Genomic DNA, 27,983 nt, shown 5'->3' on the forward strand with positions numbered 1-27,983 from the left:
TATGGTCTAACTTGTCATAGATAACGATTTAATATTTGTTAAAGTTAAAAAAAAAAAGTTGATGTAGAAGTTTAACCTATACCGAACTCTATGTGAGACATTGCATTAATTTAATTTTTGAAGACAGAAGTTTAATTTATATCAAATTATATGTGTGACACGGTACACTAATTTAACACAATGATGTTGTATAAGTGATTAAGACAATGATAAAGATAGTAAACTTTATATGCAATCATAATTGGTTACTTTGATGAAGATATAGATTGACTTAAGATACTTGCAACGAATTACATTGTGTTAGACACTCTTTTAAAAAAGAAAGTCAATTGACAAAAATAGTTCATATGAACAATAAACAGACTATGTCGTACGACATTGGGAAAAAATGTTTGACTACTTTTTTGTTGATGAAATGGCAAACATTGTGATAATTTACGAGCCACTCTGTATGGTTCTTCAAATCAAGCATTTAGAAGTTGTTCTTGGAACGCCCTTTGTATACAAGCTAATTTGGGTTATAAATGGCACACATTGAATTCAAAACATCATCAATGAATGGATGTAGAGTGTGATTTTATTTACTATAGAGTTAATAATTACTATAAATCCGATATTTTATAAATTGAATAATGATAATTTTCTCATTATTATATTTATATTTGTCATACCATCTCAATCCAAGGTTCAATACAAAGAAGTTAGTAATGATCTCAATATAGTTAGACCATCCATATATCGTCTTTGCTAAATTAGATCGTATTGTGAATGGGTTTAATCAATTTGAAAATGAGATAACTTCAATAATGCTATATAAAAAACTCATTCTAATTGCAAATCTATTTATTCTTATGTTTGTAAATTTACTAAATGTTTATATTAAATATCGAACAAACGTAAATGTTAGCATGGAGTTTCTCATTCATGGAGAGGCAATGGAAATAAGTCAAAAGAGCTAAGTATGATATGACCATACCTACAATTAATCTGATGAAAATTCCATGTATCCTCTTAACCACATTGATTAATTTTTATCTCGTAAATATTGCTTGCCAAAATTTTAATCAGATATTATCACTATTTCCATTAATTCCCATAAAATCCACTTTCTCTCTCTCTCTCTTCATTTATCTATTATTTTGAAAAAGAGATTCTGTGATTCTTTTCCCCAATGGTCATATACAAGAAAAAGAAGATACAGGCCCACCTTCCAGAAGGTGAATTGTAATCTCTGGATTTGATAGAGACACGTTTTCCCAAAATAAGAAAGGTATTTGCTCGCCCATTTCATCAAACATGAATCGAGCAAAAGAAATTCCACTGCATATATTAACAATTATGAAGTGTAGAACTTCAACTTCCCTTGCAAACCCTAATCATCTTGCCGGAGTCGGCCAAAACCATAGTAGCACTGAATATGACTCATTTGCAAATTACCACCACAGATATTCTGTCCACCAATTGGATGTATCAAAATTTGCACGTTGATTCTAAGTTCTCTGCTCAACAAGAAAAATACATGCAATGACATGTGAAACTTCAAGAGGCTATCCAAATTGGGTGATGCAGCAGGACAGAGTTAACAATGGCACTGGATCAGGGACATGTAGGGCTATATAAGTTCTCCATAAGTGTCGCGGCCAAACCAGCAAGATGCTTTAGGAGGAGTTGAATTCAGAGGCTTGAGTCAGTTGTCTCTTTTCGATTCATCAAGTCATGGTAATATAGAAGCACACACATTGGCTGACCAAGAATGCTGAAAAACAGCCAGAAGATCATATTTCCCACCTGGCATTGAAAATATAATATGATTTTAGAGCTCTGATGAGGAGAACTGAAACTAGACTTGCAGTTTTTTGATAGGTGAAACTGAAATCTATTGGGTAGTGTATGGAACTGTAAAATAAAGGTGATGATTCAATTATATGTTTCTGAGTATAATTCACAGTACAGATTTGGTTCCTGACATAATACCTATTTATAGTTTGGATTAGAGGTTATCTGGCTGATATCATTTGATATTATTCCACACAAAGGCATGGACCCTAGAAGTTTACTAAGAGTATTTGAAGGAACTTCAATGAAGCCCCATGGGTAGGCCATCATTAGAAGGCTTGGATGTTCTAGGTTCCCAGTAGACTATTGCTGATAGCCTGATACCACACACCCAACCCCACACCTATCCACATACAAACAGAGTTCTAAACTAGAAATTCATATAAAGTCAGAATTAGTCCTCGATATATGAAATGAAGACTTACCATAGAATTTCTGAACTTATTTTGCAAGTAATTTGTGACCAAAACCAAGGGAACCTGAGTGCAAACCAAAACAACAATTCTCATCAGTTTCTTGTCAAGCACCAATTTTCAATAAACTAATGCAAGCCAGAGTGCAAACTCATTTCCTTCATTTCTCTCTCTCTCTCTCTCTCTTCTATTGCAAATTGCATACAAAAGTAGCACTATCCTTAAAAGAAAAGAGTTCCAAGGCACTTTTTACCGGTCAGAACTCATGAAGAAAAATATTTTTTCCTCTAATTTTATAGTACAAGAACAATAATAGAGCAAAATAGACAGAAATATCGCTTGAACAAGGTTACCTGGAACATAATTCCAATGAAAGCCCAAAGCTTAAACATGTGACAAGGTACAGCAATGCATAGCTGTAGAACAAAATCGCATGCCCACATCAATAAATCAATCTATTGGAAAAACATAAAATGGAAGGCAACAAATATATGTAGACCACTAAGACTTAAACAGAGATCTTCCTTATTAATTTCCCTGTGGGATGCTGATGAGCAAACAGAACATGAGCATTTAACATGATTGTAATAGAAAAAACCATAACAAAATTAGGTGCTGAACATAAAATGTTACAAAAATGGGGAAAGGAGAATATCATTATCCAATAAAAAGTAGAATTGAACAACGAACCTCATGGAATATGGCAGATATGACAAAGGCAATCACCACAGAAACTCCCTGAATCAAAAGCAAATGGAAAAATTTAAGGCAGAATTTTAAAAAGCCATAAAAAATTAATGATGGTAAAAGTAGATCAAGGTGAGAGAGAGATTCATGAAAACCAAAGAGTTATTTAAGTCTAAACAGAAAAGCTGACTACCTTAGATATCCCATTCCGTAGACATGGAAAATAGAGATGGCGAACCATCCATTTATGAACAGGCTGTAATCAATAAGAATAGCATCAGAAACATGCTTTACCAACTCTAATGAAAATAAAAATTATAATCATAACAATAACAATATTGTGCTTACCAACTACGATTCTTTGTTTTATTTTCCTTTTCTTTTTCCAAAAGTTGGGGTTTTGAATTTGTTATCATTCAGAAATAGTCAATAAGTTTGAAAAGTGATGCAGCCATTGTCATTAAATTTGATTCCAACAAAGCCAAAAAGAGAACAATGAAAAAAGCACACTGCAGATGAGTGGTCCCACATCCCTCTACATTCACTCAGCCAGCAAGTTATGAAAAATAGAACCATCAAGTCAAAGCAGATTAACAGTGATAAGGCTAGACCAATTAGAGTTAAATCTTTTACGTCAACCTCAGAATCTTGTACAATTGAAACAAGAAAAGCCAATCTAGGCATTTAATGATACATTCTATAATCTATCTAGAGGAACATAAAATGTGACTACAATACCAAGAAGACAAAACCTAAAGCAATAGGCTACACATATTGAAGCGACAGCCACAAACGAAAACTGAAACTTGAGGCAAGTGACATACCATATTCCACATTCTCCAATACTGATCCGTAGAACCAGGAAATGCATACAACAAACACAAATAATAGTCAAGCATAAGTTAGAAATGGATGGTTTGAAACACAACTTAAGGAAAACACTTCACAGAAAATAAAAAACCTACCTCCTCAACTGTTTTTGCATTCCACCAATCTTTATAGAACTCACGGTCCCCAAAACGAAGAAGCTCAGCAAGTATATTTAACCTATATAATTGCAACACTGCATCTAAGTATGATATGTCTTAGTAATATGATTCAGACAAATGAAAGATAATAGAATTGGTAAACTCTGTTTATATTTTTATAAACAAGACACGCATGTGTGCATGCGCACAAATAGGTCAACCTCCATAAAAAAAGCTGAAAGCAGTCCTCATATGATCAATAATAGCTAAAGAAAAACTGATTCACACCAAGAAATATAGAATTTTCATTCTCTTTGCTGAGGGAGTGGGATTAAGGTGATTGTCTAGCAGAAATAATTTTTAAAAAGAAGATAATATGCAACACTACTCAAACCTGTCAATAACTAGAACTACTATGCATGGTGCATTGTAGAACTAAGGTATATCTACAAATATACTAATACTGAGATGAAAAGGTCGTGCTGTACATACTACTACAAAAATCTACCTCGTGTTAATGTTAATGGTGGAGGACCCAGAAAAAAAAAAAAAAAACATATTTGTCAATTTCCGGAAAGAGGAAAAAAAAAAAGGGAAAAAACCTTCACTAAAAATTGGGAAGATTGGACTCACCAGAGGTGGAAAAAGCAGTAGAACATGCAGAGCCACACATATAAATTTGGAACAGAAAGCTTCAAAACCCTCTCCAATGCATAAAAAAAATTCCCCTTCAAAGGGTGCTGAGAATTCTGAACAATTGGATTAATATACTGCAAAATAATGTCAAAGAGACCATGTTAGACTACCTTCATCAATTTTCTGAAGAAGAAAAAGAAATAGCTCGGAAACGCATGTGAAAAGAAGCTTACCTGTTCTATTATAAATCCCATAACACCTGTAAATATTGCCAACTTGACAAATTGGCGAAAGACCCAACCCTTCCGAATGCATGTGCTGCGAGGATAGCTTGGCTATAAATGAGAATACATCAATATGAAGATAAAAGAACACATTCAATAAATAAGGCATAATAACTATAAACTTCATATTTTAAGAGACCAGTGAAATATACAACTGAATTCAATCATCCTTTTTTATTCTGGATAAGGCATAAAGAAAAAAAAAAAACAATAATTTGATATGCGAAGTCAGGTGACTAAAAGTGAGTGAACCACTAATTATAATGTAGTAACTGCAAGCTTAAGACAAGTAAGAGAAGGAACATAACACAAGCAACTAGTCACATATATCAAAAGCAGTTCAGAGAGGAAAAAAAAAACTAAGTTTGTAGACAGCAAATACCAATTTATTAAGGATACTTTTAATACAAAAATTAGAAATTGTTACTTGATAAAAATATATAGAACCTGGTGTAAATGAAACTTATAATTTTTCAGTAAAGCTGCCAAGATGGTAAATTGGTATTTTAACAGGCTTCATATCAAGGAAAATAGTGTGCAGCAACATTATCTAAAACATTGCATCAACCTGAGATATACCTCCATGCTTCATTGCATCAGTAACTTCAGAATGATTAAAACAAAGTGCACCAATATTGCAAAAACATGACAAACATCACATTCAAGTTTGCAATATTCAAGACATGAACTACAACCCCCCAGACCCTATCCCCACCAAAAAAAGAAGGCAGACTAAAATGAAGATCTCTTAAGTCTTCATGAGATGGTCACAGTACAACTAGATTCATATGCAGGCGTATATGTGCATCCCAAATCTATAGGAGAAGAAGCACAAAATATTTTACGTTGCAGATCCTATGCCCAGCACATTAGAATTAAAATACAACTATGGTCATTAGAGGGGAAAATGAAAAAGAAAGACAGCATATTCAACTCATTATTTTATTATTTTTGAAAAGGAGGTAGGTATGTGATTTGTGGAGGATATATGCCATAAACTAGCAAATGAAGTTGGAAAACAGTTTCAAGCATTTGATAAAAATGAAAAAAGAAAAAAAGGATATGCATTTGATAAAGAAAAACGAAATGATATAACACCCACATAAGGATAAGAAATTGCAACTTAGATAAGCTGAGAACTTGGTAAGGATTTCGAATGATTTATAGAGGGCAACAGAGAATCCCTTTCTAATAGGCAAAGCTAAAAGATATGCTTAGCCAGGAAGCAACCTTGAAACCTTGGAAGAATCTTGGGTTAAGCTTAGGGGCTCCAGGTCCAGAATTTTAAAGATTTCTTTTAAGGGAATTGCAGTCAAATTTCAAGATGCAGCCAACAATAAACAATTCTGTAATATGTACTTTCAATTCCATTTGGAATGATTCTGTTCGTTATAGACACGACATTCACTGCTTCAATGGACTTGTTATGACTCCTTGGTGAGCCTAAAATTGATAGGATCCAGAATCTAGTGTGCTCTCATATTTTTTGCCTGTGATGATTGCATTTCCCTAAAAAGAAGCTCTGGATAGACAGTAGAGATAGGAACTCCTAGCATCTGTAGTTCATGAATAATAATGCATTGACCCCAAAAGATTATCTTTTGCAATGAATCAAGTAACAAAATCAGCCCTATCCATCTCCATAATTACAATAAAATGAATTTGTAGACTTACTACAGTATATAAATAAAGATATTTCACACAATCTTTGAATCAAGAATCAGCTAAATACCCCGTATGCATATATAAAAATGAAAAACCAATGCAGAGATTGCAAAATAGGTGCACTAACACATCCTAGTTGAACTTTAGTGTGCTCATAATGTTTAGATATGCATTAGTAGATGAAAACCTCCAGGGTTTATTGGTTGAAGCGCAGTTACCTGGTAACATAGTGTGGGGGCAACCATGAAGTATGCCAAACTCTTGAAGTTGACATCATAAGGGTAATCCATATTCAATGAAGTGGACAAGTCATCCCCCTAACATCACAAGAATGATTTTATGAAATGAGGAAACAATTATTTATTCAGCTCAGAAAAGATGATTGCAGAAGATTAATCATTTATCTGTTTGTGTGTGTGCATATGTGGAAAGAGAGACACCAACTGTTTTTTAATTCAAATAAAGAAAACAAAATTTCCATGATAAGTTATTGATAGAGAACTAAGATGCATCTGATGATTATAAAACCATCTTGCTTTCTTTCTCTTGTTAAAAAACAAAGGTAAGAAATGATTTCATTGGCAAAATCTATGAGTTTCATCAAAAGAAGCTGACAGAGGCTTTTAGGAAAAATCTGTTTCCAACTTTTCAACCCCTTTTCTCTGCTAATTTTTTGTTTATTAATAAAGATAATACCATTAGTATAACAAATAACTTCATTTTCTTTCAAAATACAGATACTGAGGGACAGAAATCTCATACCTTATCAATTAACTTGGCAACTGCTCTCATGTCATAATTTGTATGTGCAAAAGATACCAATTTTAACCACACAATGCAAGCAAAGAGCATTAGTGTGACACCAGAGAGAACAGCTGAATCACACCTGCACAATTTAGAACCATATAGTAAAATAAATCATGTTCTACCACTTTTTTTCGTATCTTTAACAAAGGAGAATGCATTACAACAGGTTAAGTTACATGGCTAATCTACCTCAACAGATGGTCTATTTGTCACAACTGAAGGTGAATTGACTATTTCTTTTCAATGGTATCATTAAGCACTGTCATCTCATCCACTGTCATTTTGAAGCCACTATCACTTTTGAGCTCTTATGATCTCCAAAATTGTTCAAATATCATGCTGCAGTCTCAATTACATTCCAAGAGGATGCAGGAATAAGGTGATCTATAGGGTTTTAGAGCTTTCGCTTATAAATAGGTGCCATAACAGCACTGACACGGACTTCTTGTTAATGAAGGTAGCCTTTGGTTTTTAAGTTCTAAAACAACTTTTGGGTTTTCTTAAATTACCAAGCCAGTAACCCACTATATAATTCAGGAACTTAGGCTTTGATAGAGAACATAGTTTTCTCTTTCTTTTTCCTTCTAGTACTTCTGATGCTTTCGGCTGCATCAATACTATGATAGAAGATTCCAGAAGGAAATCATTGCCTGGCAGATATGCATAATATAGTTCTAAGAACAAATGTTTGAAGGAGATCAATATATACTGTCAGTATATCAGCTCCTGATTCATCAGTTGCTACCAGAGCCAAAACGGTACACAAGAACCATGCTTGACTGTTGTAGAAATCTTGGTGGTAGAAGAAACCCAAAAAAAAAACAGGGATAGCTACCATAAGGCATATCATAGAATATTTGTATCAGTTTATCAGTTGTATAAACAAGGATAGGAAAGAGCTTGAGATCCTATATCTCTTGTTGGCTTCTACTTCTTATACAACTTTCTTTGAGTTTGTGGTTAAAGTTACTAAATTTTTAATTGACATGCAATTAGGATTCAGTTGCAAGCTTATCTTTTGGGTTTGGCCCCTGAGGCTCAGTTCATGTGGTAAAGGGCCGGGGAAGGTTTGTGGTAGGTTCCAGTTTTCAGTCCAATAAGGACAAACATTTACCCATCAGAAAAAGGCTTTCTTTTGGGTTTGACACAGAATTGAGCATCTGAATCAAAACCACCAACCTAATTATCGGGCATGATTCAAATTTCATACCCTCCTGAATGCAATTGGAATAAGCAAATTAAAATTAGGAAACAGGGAACTAAAATATGAGTGTGATCTAAAAGAAAAGAACAAATCTAACCTTAGAATCACCAAAACTGGAAATAAAACTGCAGCTGTAGTAATTATGATGTGAAGAGAGACAACAACCTGCATCATTAGATTGGAAGTTAGCTATTCATTGCAGTTTAAAGACTTGATATAGAATGCTATTATTGTGGAGATAACCAATGCATCATGCCTATCATGAACAACCTTAGAAATCCCACTGGTACACAGGGTACTGAGCTCATGTATCATATCCAATGTAGTTTCATTGCATTAATTTATTTAAACAAGAAAAGCTACAAGTTGAAAATGTATATTCATTATGAGATGCTTATAAAATATGTACAAGTTTAAGATTAAAGAAACATCGGATAAGATATCCTAACCCTTTAGAATTAAACATGGAAAGTTTTAGAAGTTCTCAACAAAATGTGGTAATTCAATAAAAATTTATCCACACATACGCACGCTCAATGAAATTGAAGGTCAGGTAGTTGTTACCACAGAATACAATAGTGACCCAAAATTTTTTATTAGAAACAAAACTGATTCATTTCTATTAGATTACATTTTAATCTGCCATGAAGACTTAATTTATTTTTCTGGTGTTACAAATGCACAATAACTATGTTCATTAGTTTCATCACCTAAGATCACTTTAACAAGTTCCTTTCCCCTTCATATTTTTACAAATGCTGTTACTCGGATAGAATTCTTGTACATGTGCAAATTTTGATTTGTGGATAATGCAGGGCAAGGAGTGCTCCAGGCAGATCTGAGATGATGTCCAGTGTCCCACGAGATTATAATTAACAAGAAAGGGAACATTTTTATCAGTACAAACCATACAGTAACATTTTCACACAGGTCCATTATTTGGTGGCTGTACATGTTTCAAGGGGGAAAAGGGTATTAACAAGACTTTGTTATAAAATGTAGCAAACAACAAATTGCAGTCATCCACCTCATGTATAAACTAGAGCTGTCAACAAAAAAGGGGGATAAAATAATTTGTATATGAATCACCTACCGGCTCAGAGATATACTTTTGTTGAGCCAACTTTTCAACCACAAAAGCAGCAAGTGGAAAGATTGGGAGGGTTAAACTGCATGAGAGACCAGAAAATAAAAGGTATTCTGTGTCAATTAATAGGTGGACTAGATTTATTTCAAACAAGATACGCATCACGATTGATTCTTTCACAAATAGAATAAAAGGGAAGAGTTTAGGAAACATTACCAGCACATAAAGAGTGGCCAATCTCTCAATGATTTTGAACTAAACCAAAAACCAGCCCTGATTAACCAACCATACTGCAACAACAATGAGAGATAAGCTGCCTATAGCTGTAGGCTCAAAATTACTTTTAAGAAATGATGTGTCAAGATTTAAAATGAAATTTAAGAGTCAGCTATAAAAAACAAGAAATACATGCATTAAATTATAGAAATCACCATCCAACTGGATTGATCGTATTAGATGGAGGGTGACAAACCTTCATAAGATTCTCAATGATAAGCCGGCTGTTTACAGCTACAAGCACTACTATACAGAGGTTGAAGAGACCCGCATGACTCTGCCATGAAATGTCCACTGATGGTTAGCATTGCAATGCCGAAGTGCAACAAGTTTCAAACAAGAAATAGTTCTTAAGAACTTGAGATGCCATGGCTCCTTTTGCAAACAATTTTGCCCACTGCACTGTGAGACATCTAATAACACTACACAATTGTAACGCAGTCAATTCTGTTCCACTTAATCCCTATTTCATGGCCACATATCTTTCCGGCACATCGGATACCAGACATCCGACAGTTGTTTTTCCTCTTTTTATATTTTTTTATTTTTAATAAATATTTTTCTATAGGGGTGTGATTTCATTTAGATGTCAAACCCTCCGGACCAACTGTTATTCCCCCTTAACAACACTTTTTTTAAAATAAAAATACACTTTGCGGAGGCATACAAAAGCGCATATGAGAGTAACAGGTTTTACACTGCAAACAAGAACAAGTAGTCTGATGATTGACAGACTTTCCAAAAGAAATAGATAACAGACCACTGCAACAGGTGTGCTTTCAAATACCCAGTAGCAAAATAAATGCTCAAATAAGAAAATTAAAAGGAGTACTGGAAGAGTATCATTATTTATTTATTTATTATTATTTTTTAAAGAAGGTTCTTTTGAGCAAGAATTTACGCAGTTCCACAGCGTGCTTGTTCAAATGCCATGTCTTCCAACATGAAATCAACTCTTCTCATAACTCCAATTGACACTAAAAAACACCTAATTTAAAAACCTAAAAAATACAGACCGTCCTCGGCATAACAACGAGTCTTCAGTCCAGTCCTGGAACAAATAGAAGACAGTACACAGGACACAACTCAAAGTAAAGGCTAACGCAATTCCCCATTAGCAATGGTCAGATATCGCATGCACCAATTATTCATGAACAAACTCAAAGCAAGGTCCACTGACATTTAACCGAAAAAGCTTGAAGCAAACAATATAGCAAAATACGTGGCAAAATCTGATCTCAAAAGAAAATCAAATTCAAGTGCGCGCGCACACCAGAAAAAGTATGAATTCGAACCACACATTCACCAACCTGTCTGAAAATGGCGTCAGAACTGAGAGGACTTTCCTTCACTTTCCGGTGAGCCGGCGCACACGGCCGGTACGCGAATTTCGCGGCAACCTCAGCCACTCCGTTCTCCCCATTCCTCACCACCTGACTCCCCGATTCCACTCGATCACCGCCACTCCCCACCTCGCCCACCGACTTCTCTGCTTCGAGCACCGCCGCCGCCGTCTCCGTCTCCGGCGACGAATCCGCCACGGCCTTCCCCTTCCCGCCGAACCTCTTCCGAATGGAGAAGTCGAGATCTGAATCGGCGTGAGGGCTTGATGACGACGTGGCCGCACTGACAGGCGAGTTGCAGATCGCCATGAAAAGAGAATTCTAGAATTCTACAGAGAAGGAAGATGCAGTATTCATAACAAAAAAAAAAAAAACGAAATTATAGAAAGAAGCAAATAGAGATTTGAATTGGTAAGAGACGAGGAAGGAGAGACGGAGTTAATGGCTTATGGCCCTTGTGAGTTGTGGCTGAAAGAAGAATGTGATGTAAAGAGTCGTGTGTGTGTCGTAGGATGGTGCGACAGATGATTTTTAACCTTCATGAATATGAAAGCCGAAAGCGTAGCACAAAAACATGGGCCATGGGATGGAAAGCATGCCTCGAAAGCGACCTCATTTAATATCATATTTTTTTTAGACATTTGAAATTATTTAATTAGTCCATTATTCAATCCAAGACATTTCAAATTAATTATTAGTGACACTTAATTGGATCAGAAACCGACTAAGGTTTTATTTTATTGTAGAAATTAACTCCTCAATAGCTATGATTGAATGGGATGAGATCACATTCAATGTATTATAAAAAAATACACTCAATAAATATATTAAATAATTTTTTTAAAATTAAGATTTATGTTTGAAAATTCTAATCAAACACTTGAATTTAGAAATTTCACGAAGGTGAAAAATTTTCCACCGCCGCAAGTTGGTGGCCGACATCGGAGCAGAAAAACTGTAAATGGAAAGAGAAAATTCTGAGTTGAATTTATATATAATTTTGGTGAGAGAAATGATGACAATTTCTGACCTTGCCTTTGCCCATTAATAACGTGATTCCCTCTAAATTAAAGGGGGAAATCATGTAATCATCCCCATTTAAGAAAAATTACATTTCTTTTTTTTTTTTTTGAACTTTTACTTTCGATTTTTCAAAGGATATGTTTTATTTTTTATTTTTAAATGATATGTATTTTAAGAAAAATAACCATCAAAACATAAAATAATCAACCTTTAAAATAATAATATATAAGAAATCATTAATAAAAATAAATACATGATGAATAAATTTAGATATTTAAGACATCAAAATTTATATAATTTTACTAAATAAAATATTTATTTATTTTATAAATTTTATTATATTGTCATATCATTTTATTGGTCATATATTTTTCTAATTTTAAAATTTTTATATAAAAATTGTAATTGATGATTATAGTTTTAATTTTTTGCTTATAAATTTAATTTACAGTGGTTTTAATATTATAATATTATAATAGCAAAATTTTTATCTTTTTTAATTAAATATATTAGACATTTTAACTAAAAAAAGTTAAAACCATGATAAGTTAAATGCCATCAGTAAAAAGTTAAATTTCTTCATTTGATATTAATTTGTTTATTAATTATTTATTATATATTATTATTATTATATATTTAAAATATTCATAAATAATTAATATCAAAAGATGAAACAGTGAAAAAAATGAATTAAAAAATCAAAAGCTAAAATGAAGAAAAAAAGGAAAAAAAAAACTGTCAGGCTTGAAAACATTGATAAGTTGATAAGTACGAATAAAAAAATTTGCATTATGATTTTTTTTTTCAGAAAAAGAGAAAAGTATGGTAATTCGAACAGGTCATGGAAAGAAAAAAAGTTGAAGGGTAATGTTGGAATTTTGTTCACGTTCCCTATTGAAGTGCTTGTTTTTTTCTGTGAGCGTAACTTTACATGGTACAACCTAAATTATATAAATCGAGGAAAGCTTAACTGCTAAGATAACGGAACACGCTGCTTTCCTCGTAAGTAATACCGTGTCATCCTTAAAGCAAATATGCCATTTGCGCAAGCCATATTTGACCTTATCTCTTTATGACCCCACTGAACTCATCATCAGCCTTGGTGCAGCAGCTTGCGAAGAGTCAAGAACAATCTGTAAAGATTTGGGACAAAGAGGCATCTGAAACATATCTGAACGGAGACCTCATCATCATGCTATGACTGACCGTATCAAAGACTGGCATATTATTGGCTATTGTCATTTGCACCTTAAAATTTCCATTTTTTTTTTCTTTTGATCCAGAATTCCAGAATTAGTGGCTGTTTGATAAGTCGAATTAATATGACTTAGTGACTTAATTCCATCTATTTATTTAAATAATTAACTTAAAGTAATGAGGTTTTGCCAAACATAAAGTAAAAATAAGGTGAATAGTAGAACAGAAATGATAAATTAATTTATATTTAGTTTATCATAAAAATTACAAAAAAAAAGTAAATCATGATTAAAATTAATTAAAACTTTATAGAAAAATAAACAAAATGATTTTAAAAAAACTTATGGACACAATTTAACTTTTAAATTCTATTTTTCTTAGCTGTTTTCTTTCTTTTCCCATTTTCCCTTAACTTTACAGAGAACCATACATACAGTTTTTTTCCAAGGAAAGGCGACATATCCTGAACAAAGCATGAACAATTTTCTTGGATCAAGTTGTTATGAGTTATGACCATCATCCGTCAAGACGTGGAGCAAGCTAGGAGGACCAAAAGCTTGTAACCTAAGCGTGGGGGATCTTATTCAATTGCATAAAAGAAGTTTGATCAAGCAGGTAAAAAAAGAAAAAAAAAAGCTGAAACTGCTATGCATGAAGTACTTGGCTACCAGCAGATTGCCATCCCTTGTAGCATCTCCCAACTTATGATATAGCCTTGAATATGGAAGCATTGAAGAAAAGCAAACTGATGAAGAGAAAACTATAGTCCGAGCAATATATAAAGACACATACAATACAAACCTTAGCTGCAAGAAATTTGGCAACAGATGCCCATCACACACAAGCATGTAATGGACTCCACATTGCAAACATATGCAGTAGCCATATCACTCGACAGTAATTCAAACATCTTAAATTTAGACACTAGACCTATTAAACATGATTATAAAAAAAAAAAAAAGCATATTAAATAGTCTTTGCCAAATAGAATCCGACACTTACCTTTCTCTACTAATGACCCAAGGGACAAAATCTCATTAGAGGAGATCAGCAACATTTGATGGCAGCTCCTCGATTACCACATTGTAAAACCTTTGGATGTCAAACAGCATTCTCTCATCATCCCTGGTCACAAAGTTAATGGCAACACCTTTTCTCCCAAACCGTCCACTACGCCCAATACGATGGAGATAGTTCTCGGGCTGGGTAGGGAGATCAAAGTTTATGACAAGGGAGACTTGCTGGACATCAATACCACGAGCCAGAAGATCAGTGGTGATAAGAACACGAGAAGACCCAGAACGGAATTCCCGCATGATAATGTCTCTAGTATTTTGGTCCATGTCTCCATGGGTGGCTGAGACTGTGTGATCTCGGCTCCTCATCTTGTCAGTCAGCCAGTCAACTTTGCGTCGGGTGTTCACGAAGATGACACTCTGGGTAATGGCTAAGGTTTCGTAAAGGTCACAGAGTGTCTCAAGTTTCCACTCCTCCTTATCAACATTGACATAGAACTGCTTTATACCTTCAAGGGTGAGCTCGTCACGCTTCACAAGAATCCTTACAGGTTTGTTCATAAACTTCCTTGTAATCTCAAGGGCCTCGGGTGGCATTGTGGCAGAGAACACTCCAACTTGAACTTTTGATGGCAGGAGTTGGAAAATATCATAGATCTGCAAGGAAGAAACTAATTTATTAGAACAGTGGTATAAACGCATTAAAGTTGAAAGGTTGTTGAGGTTCTTGGAATACAACACAAGAGTTCAAAAAATAAAGAAAAAAAATCCAGAAGCATCAAGGCAGTTGAACTCGAACCAATATAACCAAGCTATGAATAATCCACTAAGCAAATCAGGATAATGTAGTCAACAATGACGAGCTTCTTTGAGGATCTACCAAGCATGATTTCTTCAATTAAAACAATGCATCAAAATGTTTAATCTATGTTTACGTCTTCCATGCATGTGATTCTGTTCCCAAACCCAATTTACCTATGCATCATATACTCATACTGCCAAAAGAATATTGCAATTGATGGAAATTTTGCCACAAAAGTGAAAACAATAAGAATGGATTTAGGGTTTAAGAATGACCTGATCCTTGAAACCTCGAGAGAGCATTTCATCTGCTTCATCCAACACAAACATTTTAATGTAATCAGGACGAAGGGACTGTCTTCGCAGCATGTCAAATACACGACCAGGTGTGCCAACGACAACATGAACACCGCTTGAAAGAATGCGCTGGTCCTCACGGACGCTGGTCCCACCAACACACGCATGTACCTTCACTCCAAGGTAGTCACCAAGTGCTCGCATGACCTTCTCAATCTGTTGTGCAAGCTCACGAGTGGGTGCCAGAACCAAGGCCTGACATTCCACCAACCCATAATCAAGCTGCTGCAGGATACCAGAGCAGAAAGTTGCAGTCTTTCCTGTTCCTGACTGAGCTTGCTGGATTACATCAAGTCCCTTGCAAAAGGGAACAATTCCTCTTTGCTGAATTGCAGAAGGTTTTTCAAAACCTACACGAAGAATTATCCATCTTTCAATTGATGGTACTGACATGAGCAATGCAAAACAAATGGAGGAAAAGAAATTTTCACGAAAACATATCAATATACAAATTTCAAGCTCCCACTTATTAGACATATGCAAGTAACAATCACCTTGAGAGGCGAACCACATCTCAAGTTTATGAAAGCAGAAAGCCAGAGGGAAAAGAATTCCATGCATAAACCATTGATTGATCATGGAAGCAAGAGATTTCAAGCAATCATACATCATAATAAAAAACCTAGAAAGAAAATAATATTGAAACATGATTGGTCTACCATATGCATAAATGCCTCTGAGAAGATTCTCTTGCAAACCCATAGAATCAAAACTATCATAAACCTCATCATAAGATGTGAAGAAATCCTGTCCATCAGTTGAAAGCCTGTATGCATCGATTCATAAAACCAAGAAAAGAAAATTAGCATCCTATTACACATAGGTAGACTTTTAAATTTGAAATTTTCAAAACAGAGTATTATAAAAAAAAAGGGAGGGAAAGAAAAAAGAGGAGTGTATTCCTTACAGCTCAGTCATTTTGGCATCATAATTACGGGTATCGAACTGCGATCCTTCTGGTGCTACGCCTGCCATGACTGAAAGGAGTACAACAATTGTTCATAAACTATAAAATGTCAATTAAAAGCAACCTATGAAACTAGAAAATACTAAGCTGGGTCAATGCGTGCCCATGAGTGTGTTAGTTTGTGCGTGTGTGCATGAGAGAGGGATTTGTTTACTATTCAATTTTGTCATCTTCTCCAATCTTTATCTTTCTGCATTTTTCTTTTTACTTTAAAAACCATTTTTAAGATTTAGCAAAACACACGCCTTATTAATTGAGTTGAGCTTAAAGGATTTTGTAGAGAAACGGGAACTATATCAACTATTGCTTTTCCTATCAATGGTTAGAAAAATCAAAACCAACAATCACTTCGTTTGGATTTCAAACTCGCAATGAAACCCATAGCATTGTGATAAGGAAGCCACATCTCACAAGTATTAACTACTCAGATTTATACCTAGTTCCTCATTCAAGAATAAAAAAAAGCAGAACTCCATGTTCACAAATATACCATACATGTCATTCACAACCTAAAATAAACCACAAAAACAAAAACATATCCCGAAACAGAATACCGTCCCTAAAAGATTATCAGCAAGAACATGTTCCATCAGACATCCATACGCAATCAACCAACAACTTCCAATCTCATTGGATACGAATTTGCATCAACCTATCCAAAAAATTCATAACTCTCCATGTTCACTAAAACCATATAATACAAAAACAAAAACCCCTCTCGACTCAGCCTAATAGAACTAACACAAACTCAAAGCATAAAATTCCAAACATCGCTTCTATTTCCTCAGCAATCAAAACCAACTATAATCATTCCAAAACAACACCTGACAATCAAAAAAACCAAAAAACCATAAACTCATGACACCAATTCAAGCCTCAACCAACAGATCACAACACTTCACACACCACACCACGCATACACCAGAAAACGGATCCATTCCTCAGAAATCGAGAAACGAACACCGTCCGATGAGCAGACAGAGCAGGTGTTACCGCGAGTAAAATTGATTGAGATCAAAAGTGAGGGTCGAAACCAAGACCTGAAAGATGTGACGATCGACGAAGAGCGAGAGAGCTGATTGGAAGAGAGAGATGAGAGAGAACAAGAGAGACTTGAGCTTTGATTTTGAAGCGGTTTAGGGTTTCCCAAACTCCTCGGATCTACGCCTAGAGGAGTTGAGTGTGCGTGCGAGGGAGAGAGAGAGAGAGTAAGAGGAATGTAGAAGAGATTTGATGTATCAAAGGAGTGTGTGCCCTTGCGTGTGGTTTCTTTTTTAGTTTCCCGATTTGCCCCTGGTTTTGGGATTGGGTTCGCCTGTGTGGGCCGACCTGGATGATTTTGTGGGCTTTGGCTCACAGGTCATTTAATGAACGATTTAAAAAGAATAAAGCTAAATAAATAATTTAATAGTATAAAGTAGATTAATTTCATGGTATAATAAATGTTTTGATGAGAGATAATTTTAGGACATGTCTGGTAAAGCTTTGGAAAAAAGGTTTTTAAAAAATGATTTTCAATAAATAATTTTTAATTGATTTTAAGAATAAAATTTATTTTTTTTACTCAAAGAATATTCCAAGTGGGGCATTGTTAATAAAGAGTATTTCTCCCACTAGTATAGATTTTGAAAGGATGAAAATCTTTTTATGAAAGCAAAAGAAAGTATAGGAAGCAATAATGAGGGTTTATACCCTTTTTCTTTTTTGAAATAATGAGTGAAGGTAGGTACATGCATCATGCATGTACTTCACCAAGTGTGAAAATCAAGAAAAAGAGAGAAAGATATTGGGAGTTTATGTTATTTGTTTGTATATTAGGAGGATTATGAGTATTTTTGAGGACATGGGTAGAAAGCTATGAAGATTTACATCCAAAAGACTTGGTATATGGCTTCAGGCCATAGCCCATCCTCTACCTTTTATATTAAGCTCTTTTTTAAATCATGTTTTTACTCTAAAATGTTTTCTCTAAAAATATTTTTTTTTAAATCACTTTTCAGTGTTTTTTTACAAATTTTAAAAAATATTTTCTAAAATTTAGCAAACATCTATTTGTTTTTTTTTTAAGTTAAAAGTACATTTTAAAATCACTATCAAACAAGTTTTTAGGATATGTGATTTAAGAAACACTTTTTTAATATTTAATTTTTTTTAAATCAAAACAGCTAATTTCAATCATTACAAAGGCTATCAATGCTTTATAAAATCACCCTCAAACAAGCAATTTAAAAATGTTTTCTAACTTATGTTACATCAACAATTTTGATTTTTTACTCAACCCGGTTTTACTTGAAAATTTGCTTTAAAAACACCCGTTTTTTTTTATTTTTAAAATGATGTTATGATAAATAATTAAAAATATAAAAAATACTTTGAAAACTTTTATATCATATATAAAAAAAAAAAACCGCTTTCCACCTTTGAGTTTCCTAGCAAATTTAATTCCTGAAAACAATGGAAAACCATTTCCGTAAGTATTCACTTTTTCAGGAAGAAGGATTTGAAACTTCTAAACTTACTAATTATTGGAAAAGGGGGAAAAGAACAAACCAAACCAAACAAACCAAAACAGAACAGAGATTTTGCTTCTTGCTTTTCGATATGGCTCTTATGTTCTACAATGGGAAGCATGTCTATAAGTAGAATCCCTCTATTCTTGGAAACATGGGTAAAGCATAGATTCCTGAATCCCTGCCTAGAACTGTGAAAAACTAAAAGGTGAAATCTTCCATTCGTTCGGCTTTTGGCAAAACATGCCATTCAAAACTTAGCAAAACACACAACTCTACTGAGAAATGATAAAATTGGAGTATTAAATAACAGACTGTTGTTCTTAGTTCTCATTAATGTTGCAGATGAAAAAGCAAAAGATCACCAGGGTTTAGAAGCAACCTTTCAAATCCAGCAGCTGAACTTGTAACGGGATTGTCGTCTCACCTGTTTCGTCAAGCTTGCACAACAACATTAATCAATTAACTCATCTGCCGCGGAACGTGCACAAGTGGCTTCCAAACTGGGAGATAACATCTACCACACCTCCATAACCAGCAACAGCAGTAACCTAAACAAAATGACAGGGTTCAATTATGTGAGAAGCACAGCTGAGGAGTATGAGTTGATGAATTGATATCTTAAGTGTAGCTATTCTGAGTTCTTGAATCGACCATAACTTGAACAGAACAGGAACAAGCTAAATCCTGGAATGGAGATAACTTCAAGGTTTAAAATCAATGTTAGAGGTAGTTCTTTGCTAGTTTCTGCCATGGGAGTCAATCATTATTCAGCAGTGTGAGAAAATTTATCAAAAACAATTGGCGTTTCATTCATTTCATAGAAATAAATAAGTATTATCCCTCCGTGGCATACGAAAAGATTTTTTTTTTTTTTTTTTTTTTCTGATAAGTTAAGTGGCAAATGAAAATAATGAATCCAGATTGCTTTCAAGTCTCTGTAAGCACTCATTTCTCACACATGCAGGCTACAAGTAGAAGATGGGAACCCAATTTTAATGCATCTCACTGTTTATAATTTTTTTATGTTCAAGCCAAAAAGGAAATATCTCGATATGAATACTCTTAAAATTAAAAGGCCAAAAATAATCCAGTCAAGATGGTTTTGAGGGTTGATATCTCCAAAGTGGGTCCATATGAAGTTGAGTCCTATGCCATCACAAATGAAGCATATCTCCAGGTGTGGCACTTGAACAATGATGCTTAGGGTTTTAGAAGTGAAAAGTGCAAAGAAAATTTAGAAACCAAACATTAATAGAATAGGAGGATTAAATCAGAACATACACCCGATGGATGTAGGGACACTGAAAAGGCTGACTGAGGAGCACATTGTATCTGTGAAAGAATCACGCCATTTATGTCAAAACGACTAAGTAGAGGTTCCGCTCCCACCGCTAAAATCTGAAACAAGGATATAACAATCATTAGGGCAAAAGAAACATACAATACAGTCCAAAATAACTGCATAAGTCAGATAAATCTAGGATTTGAACAGTAGATAATGAAATCACATTGCCTAAAGTGCAAGTTCAACTTTTACTGTCAAAGCAGTGACAGCAACCAGAATCTAAATCATCATAACAGACTAACAGTAAAGAGATAGTTTTAAAATGACAAATGGGATAAAAATGGTCAAAAATTGGAGAACAAAAGTCAAATTAAAGCATACCACTAAGAGCCACTTTATCAAAACACAACACAACTATTTATAATAGAAGTGTTTCACATGAATCAGGACAAGTTAGCCCAACAACTCATGGAACAGCCAGCCATAGATGCTCTAATGACCATTTTATTTTTAGAAAAGTAACCCACAGGGAGAGATTTACTAGTGCAGCCGTAAAAAGTTGAAACCTTTGTAACAGAAGCTTCTTAAATGAGGTAAAGAAGTTCTAATATATGCCTTCTGCAAATCGATATAAGAATAATAGAATATTCGAGGTCACATCTTGATCAAACTAAAAAATGAAGAACTTGTACTAATGCTAACAAAGTAATTGAACTTACTTGATTGTCATCAAACACTATATCTTGGAAAGAAGCATGAGTTGAGACCCTTGTAACACGTTCACAAGCAGGAAGATTCCAGACAGATAAACTCCGACCCCTACCATAAGCCTATGAAATAAATAAACTAAATAAGCAGTACTCTACACTGGACAGCTATAGAGAAGAATTACAAGATATCTAGAGAAGCCAGCTTTCTATATCATAAATCCTTGTTTCACAGTTGTGCCAATGATTATGGAACCATAAAATATGCCTATCAAAGTGCAAAAGTATACAACCTTTAAATATTTAACACTGGTTATCAACACATAACCAAATAAGATATTGTATTTTGATACTTCCTAAACATGGTAGAGATGAGGATCGATAATGAACTCTTTTATCAAGGGAAGTCTTTCAAAACATAAAAACCTCAACAAAAAAAAAAAAAAAAAAAAAGAAGAAAAATGAAAAATAACAAAACTTGTGTGTAAGAACTTACCAACCAGCTCTCACTTGCATCAAGAGCAATGCAACTAACACAAGAGAAAATTTCTTTAGGCTTCTTATCCTTCTTTGCATCAATTACTTGAATGCACTTTCCACTCTGGCAATCTAGGTAAACCCATATAATACATTCCGATCGGCAAAATTAATTATAACTATATATTAAATAATAACATCAATAAAGACAAAACCAACAAGAAATAAACAAAACAATTATCCAGTTTAGTTAACTATCTTCTTGTATCCTTTAAGAGTGATGGACTAAGTTTTACCCCATATTCGTGCAGTCCCATCCTCTGAACCAGTTATGATCTGAAAATTAAAAAATAATAATAAATAAATAAATAAATAAAGATAAAGCAGAAAAACTAGGAGTTAGGTTCATGTGTGTGTGTGAGAGAGAGAGAGTATTAAAACTGCATTGCTAGAATTGCAAATCCAGCTCCTAAAGTAACACTGATCCTACAGAATTCTATCCAAATCCAATATACCCATTGACCAATAATTTAGTGAAAGTTGAATTGAAATATATGGCATTCTATCAAGAGGTCTAGAATTTTACAAATTGACTTACAACTTTAACAATGGTGTCATCTCTGCTTATAAAAAAAATTGAAAATGTCAAAGACTCAAAAGTCCCAATCAAAACCATGTAACCAACCGTCACAATTCACAGTACATCTCAAGCATCCAAAAAGAAAAAGGGAAACAAAGGATAATCCCATAAAAGAATAGGGATAGCAATGAGGAGGGCTTTTGGGTAACCCAACTTGCCCCAACCCTAGTAGGGCGGGTCTGATATGTATGGGTAGGAAGCACTAGGGGAAAGTTTCCAAAACCCCGGAGTCCAGATAGGTTGAACACAAGTAAGAATTTACCCCACCCTGCCATGCCCAGTGTTTTAAAAGACTAATGAGGTTCATGCCTTGAGGCTATAGCCTCAGTATAGGGTAACTGAGGCTTATAGTCTTAAGGTTATAGCCTTGGGGCTAAGGCTTAAGCCTCAAATATTCAAAAGGTTTTACTGAATTTAGGGCCTTTATGAGTTTTTTTATACATTTTATCAGAGTTTTAAGATTCAATATTCATTGGCTTTAATGACTTGTGCTATTACAAGGTTTTGGCATATATATATATAAGTTTTGTCCTGCATCTGAAACTAAGGTTAAACCTTTTAAAAAATGACTTAGTTGGCTGCAAATTAACCCTTTCAATGGAAAGGAAAAGAAAAGAATGAAAAGAAGAAATAAGGGAATTATTGATCATTGAGGTAACCTAGTTTATATATAATCATTGTCTTATTATTTATAGATAAAGAAAAAAAAATTATTGTAATTAACGGATGAAGGAGAAAAACAGATTGACATTAACACCAATAGAGAGGATAATTGAGCAATTTGATATAATATTGATTCATTGGGATTCTACTAGTGATAGTGATGGTAGCTTTGAAGATTACTTGATTAGGGCATAAGAGAGGGCTAGATTTTGGAGACGAACAGGAACTAAATTAGAAACTATTAAAAGTGACATACAATCAATTTGATTATTATAAATTCTATGGTTTTCTAATTATTTAAATTTTCACGTGATTTTATTAGTCTTTTTTCTAGTTTTTGAGATTTTTATCTTTTCTTTTTATTATTATTATTTATTATTGTGATTATTATTTTTAAGTTGAGGCTTATGCCTTATTTCACCACGAGGCTTATGCTTTGCCTCATTTGGACATAACACCCTCAAGACCACCTTTAGGCTTTTAAAACATTGGCCATGCCCCAGCTTGGATAAGAATATTTTTACATTTCCCTTTTTAGTTAGTAAATAAAAAAGTGAAACACGTAGACTTATTCTCTAAGCAGTAGGCCTAATCCTCATTTTGTCTTTCCTTTCCTCTCTGATCTCCATTTACAGTCATTGATACTGAAGAAAGAATCCTTCATGATGGAAGGAAAGCAATTCAGAATTTAAGCCCTCCATTAAGAAGACCTTGAAAATGATTCAGGTGGTAAGTTACAGAATTTTGTATGGTTCTGTCTGAGGTTAGTCGAGGGATCTATTGTTTAGTTATTTCTTCTTCTTTTTTTTAATAGGCAAATAAGAATATTGTAAACAGTACCTAAACAGAAAAGGACACACTACAGTACACAGAGAGTATGCACAAGGGCACCAAACTGGCAAAGAAAAGGAGTAACATTGTTTAGTCCTATCTTTGAGGAGGACAAAGGACTTTTGTTGGTTGACATATGCAATTGGTGGAGACAGCAACCAGGACTCGAAGTGTTGCTATCTTCTTCCTCTCCGCCTATCTTCTCTCTACAGGTTATAACTAAACAAGGCACTCTCATCACTTTCTTTCTCTCTTCCCAAACTCTAATCCTACTACCATGTTTAATTTGACCCAATCCATCTCCATGGTTTCAATTTCAAAAATTTTGATCTCATTAAGGAGCATGCTAAGGCGGAGAGAGATATTTTGCATGTGAAGGATAGGACTCATTCCCTGCCCTGCCCAAGGTTGCTGGGGTCAGTGGAAAGACACTCCGTCCCTATATAAGAAATTAGAAGTAAATCTCAATTTGAAAAAAGATCAGCAACTATGGCGGGCCAGACAAATGAGAAGAAAATGGTCGACTAGATTATCTTTGCAAAGAGAGACAAAGATGAGTGTCAAAATACCCTAAATCATTATAAATCAATCATCCATCAACATTTTAAATTGATCTTGCTCCTGCTATTTGCTAAGCCCTTCATGGTAAAGTGGATTAGAAACTAAATTAACTAATAATAGAACTTCTTAATATTCTAGATAATTATGGAAAAGACTTTACCTGATTGCTGGAGTTACGAGCAATGATACAGTGCAAATAGTCTGAATGCCCCTTAAAGACCATTTTTATCTTACTCTTCTCCTGAAAAGTTTCAATACAAATGAAGTTGGCACCAATGCTTCCAAGGGGAAAACAAGATTGTACAAGGTCATCTAAACTGGGAAAACTTTGCAAATCCTTTTCAGTCAGACATTAACAAGAGTAATATATTCACCTTGAACAAATACATACCACATCCCAGCAATATGCACAAGAATCACCAGCAGCCGCAAAAACAGATCCCGACTATTACAGAAGAAAGGGTTAACCATTTACAGCTGATTCCATGAAATAAAATTGAATCATGCAAGAATAATACAAGAAAACCTCAAAAAGGCCATAAATTACATATGTGATATGATTTCTCCATACGATAAAAACATCTGAAATTCCAGCTATGGTATCATAATTCTCATAGCAAGGAAAGATGTAAAATATAACCTATGCAATTAAAGACAAAATCTATAGACAGATCACATATCACATCTTTCCAGAAAATAAATGTGTTACATGATTGCCACTGTATTGCATCTTTGCCATTTTTATAATTTATAACTGATCAACCCCCTTTATTTCCTTTTATCAAAAATCTCATCAATTGTACCAAAGAATGCAACAATTGAAGTAGGAAGTTTTGAGAAATCAGCATATGAAAGAATTTTCAATTTCATATAATTACATGCAAAGGCAATAAAGTCTGCAAAATGTCATATCAGGCACATAGTAAAGTGTCTTAGTACATAGAGGAGAACCAGATAAAGGTTTTGGTTAATACTTGCACATACACAATAATCTAGGTAAAATTCACAACCATGTCTAAAAACCATTATCCCACAAAGAAAAATCAGGGAAGCGGATTAAATTGTCACAAGGTTGCATGAAAATAAAAAACCGTCTATGCCATGCCTAGGACATATAAGAAAAATAAAGGCAGCACATAAACAAAAGAATACAAACCTGAGCATTAACAGCAATTGCATTGTTTTCAGGAACAGGAGAAAGAGCACCCCAAGGACCTCTATGAGACAATGATAAAATGTCAAATGAAATTGAACAACACAATACGAGAAAAAGGTTGATATTACAGACATGCAAGATGGTATCCTTCAAGTTTAGTTCTCAGATTACTCACTTATGTTGAGGATTGACCAAGTCCAGTACCGGCTCCACATGGTTTCCTGCAAAAATAAACAAGATGGCAAACAAATGAAATATTATATATATAGAAAACCATGTTCCATTGTTTATAGACAAAGTGAAATACTAAAAGTTGAAGCACGGCGCATGCTGCTAGTGCATAAGTTTTGCAAAGATGCAGAGGAAATTGATTCAACAACTTAAGGAAAAGTATATGGGCCATATAATCATGCCATATACAACCAACATGAATAGCAACAAAATGTTTCAAAAACAAAAGCTGACTAAATATCATGAAAATCCATGACATGAACACTCAGACAAGCAAGAAGCTGGGAGCAGTAAACAATGCATGTTTACCTCTACTTCTAGTATTTATTTTCCATGGAAACTAAGCCAAATATCACAGCACAAAGTGATGTGCAAATGCATCAGGATGACCCAACTTCACAAGACAATTACCTTGCAAAGGAATATGCACCTCTGATTGGGTAATTTCCTTCCACCTCCATCCACGAATCCGACCATCATCACCACAACTACATGATTTAACCAAGTTATCAAATATTTCAATGACAACACAGTGACTAAAACTCATTTGGAACAATTGAGAAATAACAGTCAAATCTTAAAAATACATCACAACTAACAATTGGAGAAGAAGAATGAGCTAAACATGGTGAAAACCCAACAAACGGCCTACAATGCTCAAACCAGACTTGAATTCCAAGCTTTTTTTTTTATAAGTAAATCAATTGCATTAAAAGTGCCAAAAAAGGCGCCTAGAGCATACACTATGTATACAAGGCCAAAAAAAGGAGGGAATTGCAAGCTCAATCTCTTAACATGCCATGCTATAAAGCTAACATAACTTCTGCAGTAATATAACCCCTTCAACAACAACCAGAGGATGCACTCCTCAGAAGTTGCAAAGCAATACGAAAGCAGTCCTTACTATGGGGGTGTTGAGAAACAGGCAAGCTTTTAGAGTGCTGTAATCACTCGTTTTGGAGATTTGAACCACATTTATATGGAGAACTGGCAATCGAATGTCAACACAGACAAACATGTTCAACTAGGATAGTAAACAAGCTGAATCAAGATCATTGACAAGCCGGCTTTGGCTTACCGAGCTGAACTTGAATGGAGCATGAGCTCCACTCAAATTCATACAGTATTAATATGACAAAAACAAACCTCAATAACAATGATTCCTCGCCGTCCCCATAAAATTTGACGTCGTATGCAGGCCCATCATGCCCTTGAAGGAAGCAATTGGGTTCAGCCACCGGCAGACCGAGCAAAGACCTGGACATGGAAAATCACAGATCACAATCAGCTACGTCCGAGTCAGGAGAGACCTACGCATTACCAACCAAACTTACTTCCGAGGCCTAGCATTGCCGAAACCCGACTGCTGCAACAAAACAAAATTGTCAAAACTCCATTTTCATTTTTTGTACGTTTTTTATCACAAAATTTTCTGGGCAACCAAACGGCTGTGGAAATGGGGAATTGGAGGGATAGAATTTACCAATTGAGAGATGCAGGAGGAGATGGAGTAGGAGGCAAGCGTTCCATCACTGGAGGCCACGACGATGACGTCCGGGTTAGGGTTTTGTGAGGGTGCGAATATGGCTCTAAAAACGGTTCGTGTTTGGATCTCTCTTTCCTTCAATATGCTGTTTCTATACCCATCTTCGTCCCAGTCCCTCGCATCCGAACCCATTAGGGTTAGGGTTTTGGAATGGTTTAGCTTCAGCTCCCTACCACTTCACCGTGGAAAACGAACGTTTGAATTATAAAAAACGACGTCGTTTCAAGAGAAATAACAAAAATCCTTGCTCGATACATTAAAAGGAAAAAAAAAATTCAAATTAAGGGTTTTCAATTCATAACAAAAATAATTTTTTTTTTTTTTTTTTAATTCGGTTCTTATACATTTTCCACTAAAATAAATAATTTCAATTTCTGTTAACCTATATTTTTATAATCAGTCCTTTTATATCTAACACTCATATTAAATTCTAATAATTTAAAATAAAATTAATTTTTAAATTTATATTTTTAAGAAATATAATAGTCATTTAGATTATTATTTTTACATGTATAAATTTTTGTGTTTTTTTTTTCTCATTTCTAGATAATAAAGATAAAAGAAAATTAGACGATTAAAATCTATTTCTTTATTTACTTAGGATTAAATCTAATTTTTATAAATATTATTTAAATAAAAATTTCTCCATCTTTAAACAAACATTAAAATAAAAATATGGCATTCATTATATTTTCAAAATTTATCTTGGGAAAATTTTCACTGTATGAAAAAGGAAATTTGAAAATTAAGGAAGTGTTTGATAAAATTTAATAGTTATTTATTGACTTTAAGTTAAATTATATTTA

The 27,983-nt window shown here is 34.2% G+C and overlaps 2 protein-coding genes across 2 annotated transcripts; both read right to left on the reverse strand.

The window, feature by feature from the left end:
- Positions 1–1,151: 1,151 nt before the first annotated feature.
- Positions 1,152–11,673, reverse strand: LOC117925364 (diacylglycerol O-acyltransferase 1A). The gene is made up of 16 exons (XM_034844365.1): positions 11,174–11,673; positions 10,060–10,140; positions 9,804–9,877; positions 9,594–9,669; positions 8,598–8,665; positions 7,252–7,375; positions 6,708–6,806; positions 4,774–4,875; positions 4,538–4,674; positions 3,902–3,983; positions 3,761–3,781; positions 3,130–3,192; positions 2,940–2,987; positions 2,603–2,665; positions 2,262–2,315; positions 1,152–1,788 (listed from the first exon to the last, which is right to left on the reverse strand). The coding sequence occupies exons 1-16, from the start codon at positions 11,513–11,515 to the stop codon at positions 1,675–1,677; spliced, it is 1,548 nt and encodes a 515-aa protein (XP_034700256.1). The 5' UTR covers positions 11,516–11,673; the 3' UTR covers positions 1,152–1,674.
- A 2,488-nt stretch (positions 11,674–14,161) lies between these two features.
- LOC117924822 lies at positions 14,162–27,354 on the reverse strand. The gene is made up of 18 exons (XM_034843529.1): positions 27,115–27,354; positions 26,966–26,997; positions 26,778–26,888; positions 26,043–26,119; positions 25,576–25,621; positions 25,401–25,461; positions 24,636–24,689; positions 24,405–24,485; positions 21,846–21,885; positions 21,569–21,681; positions 21,085–21,195; positions 20,362–20,478; positions 19,548–19,628; positions 17,608–17,728; positions 16,508–16,577; positions 16,260–16,366; positions 15,520–15,950; positions 14,162–15,099 (listed from the first exon to the last, which is right to left on the reverse strand). The coding sequence occupies exons 1-18, from the start codon at positions 27,307–27,309 to the stop codon at positions 14,464–14,466; spliced, it is 2,484 nt and encodes an 827-aa protein (XP_034699420.1). The 5' UTR covers positions 27,310–27,354; the 3' UTR covers positions 14,162–14,463.
- Between the last annotated feature and the right edge of the window lie 629 nt (positions 27,355–27,983).

This window comes from Vitis riparia, chromosome 11 (genome assembly GCF_004353265.1).
Source record: "Vitis riparia cultivar Riparia Gloire de Montpellier isolate 1030 chromosome 11, EGFV_Vit.rip_1.0, whole genome shotgun sequence".
NCBI lineage: Eukaryota > Viridiplantae > Streptophyta > Magnoliopsida > Vitales > Vitaceae > Vitis > Vitis riparia.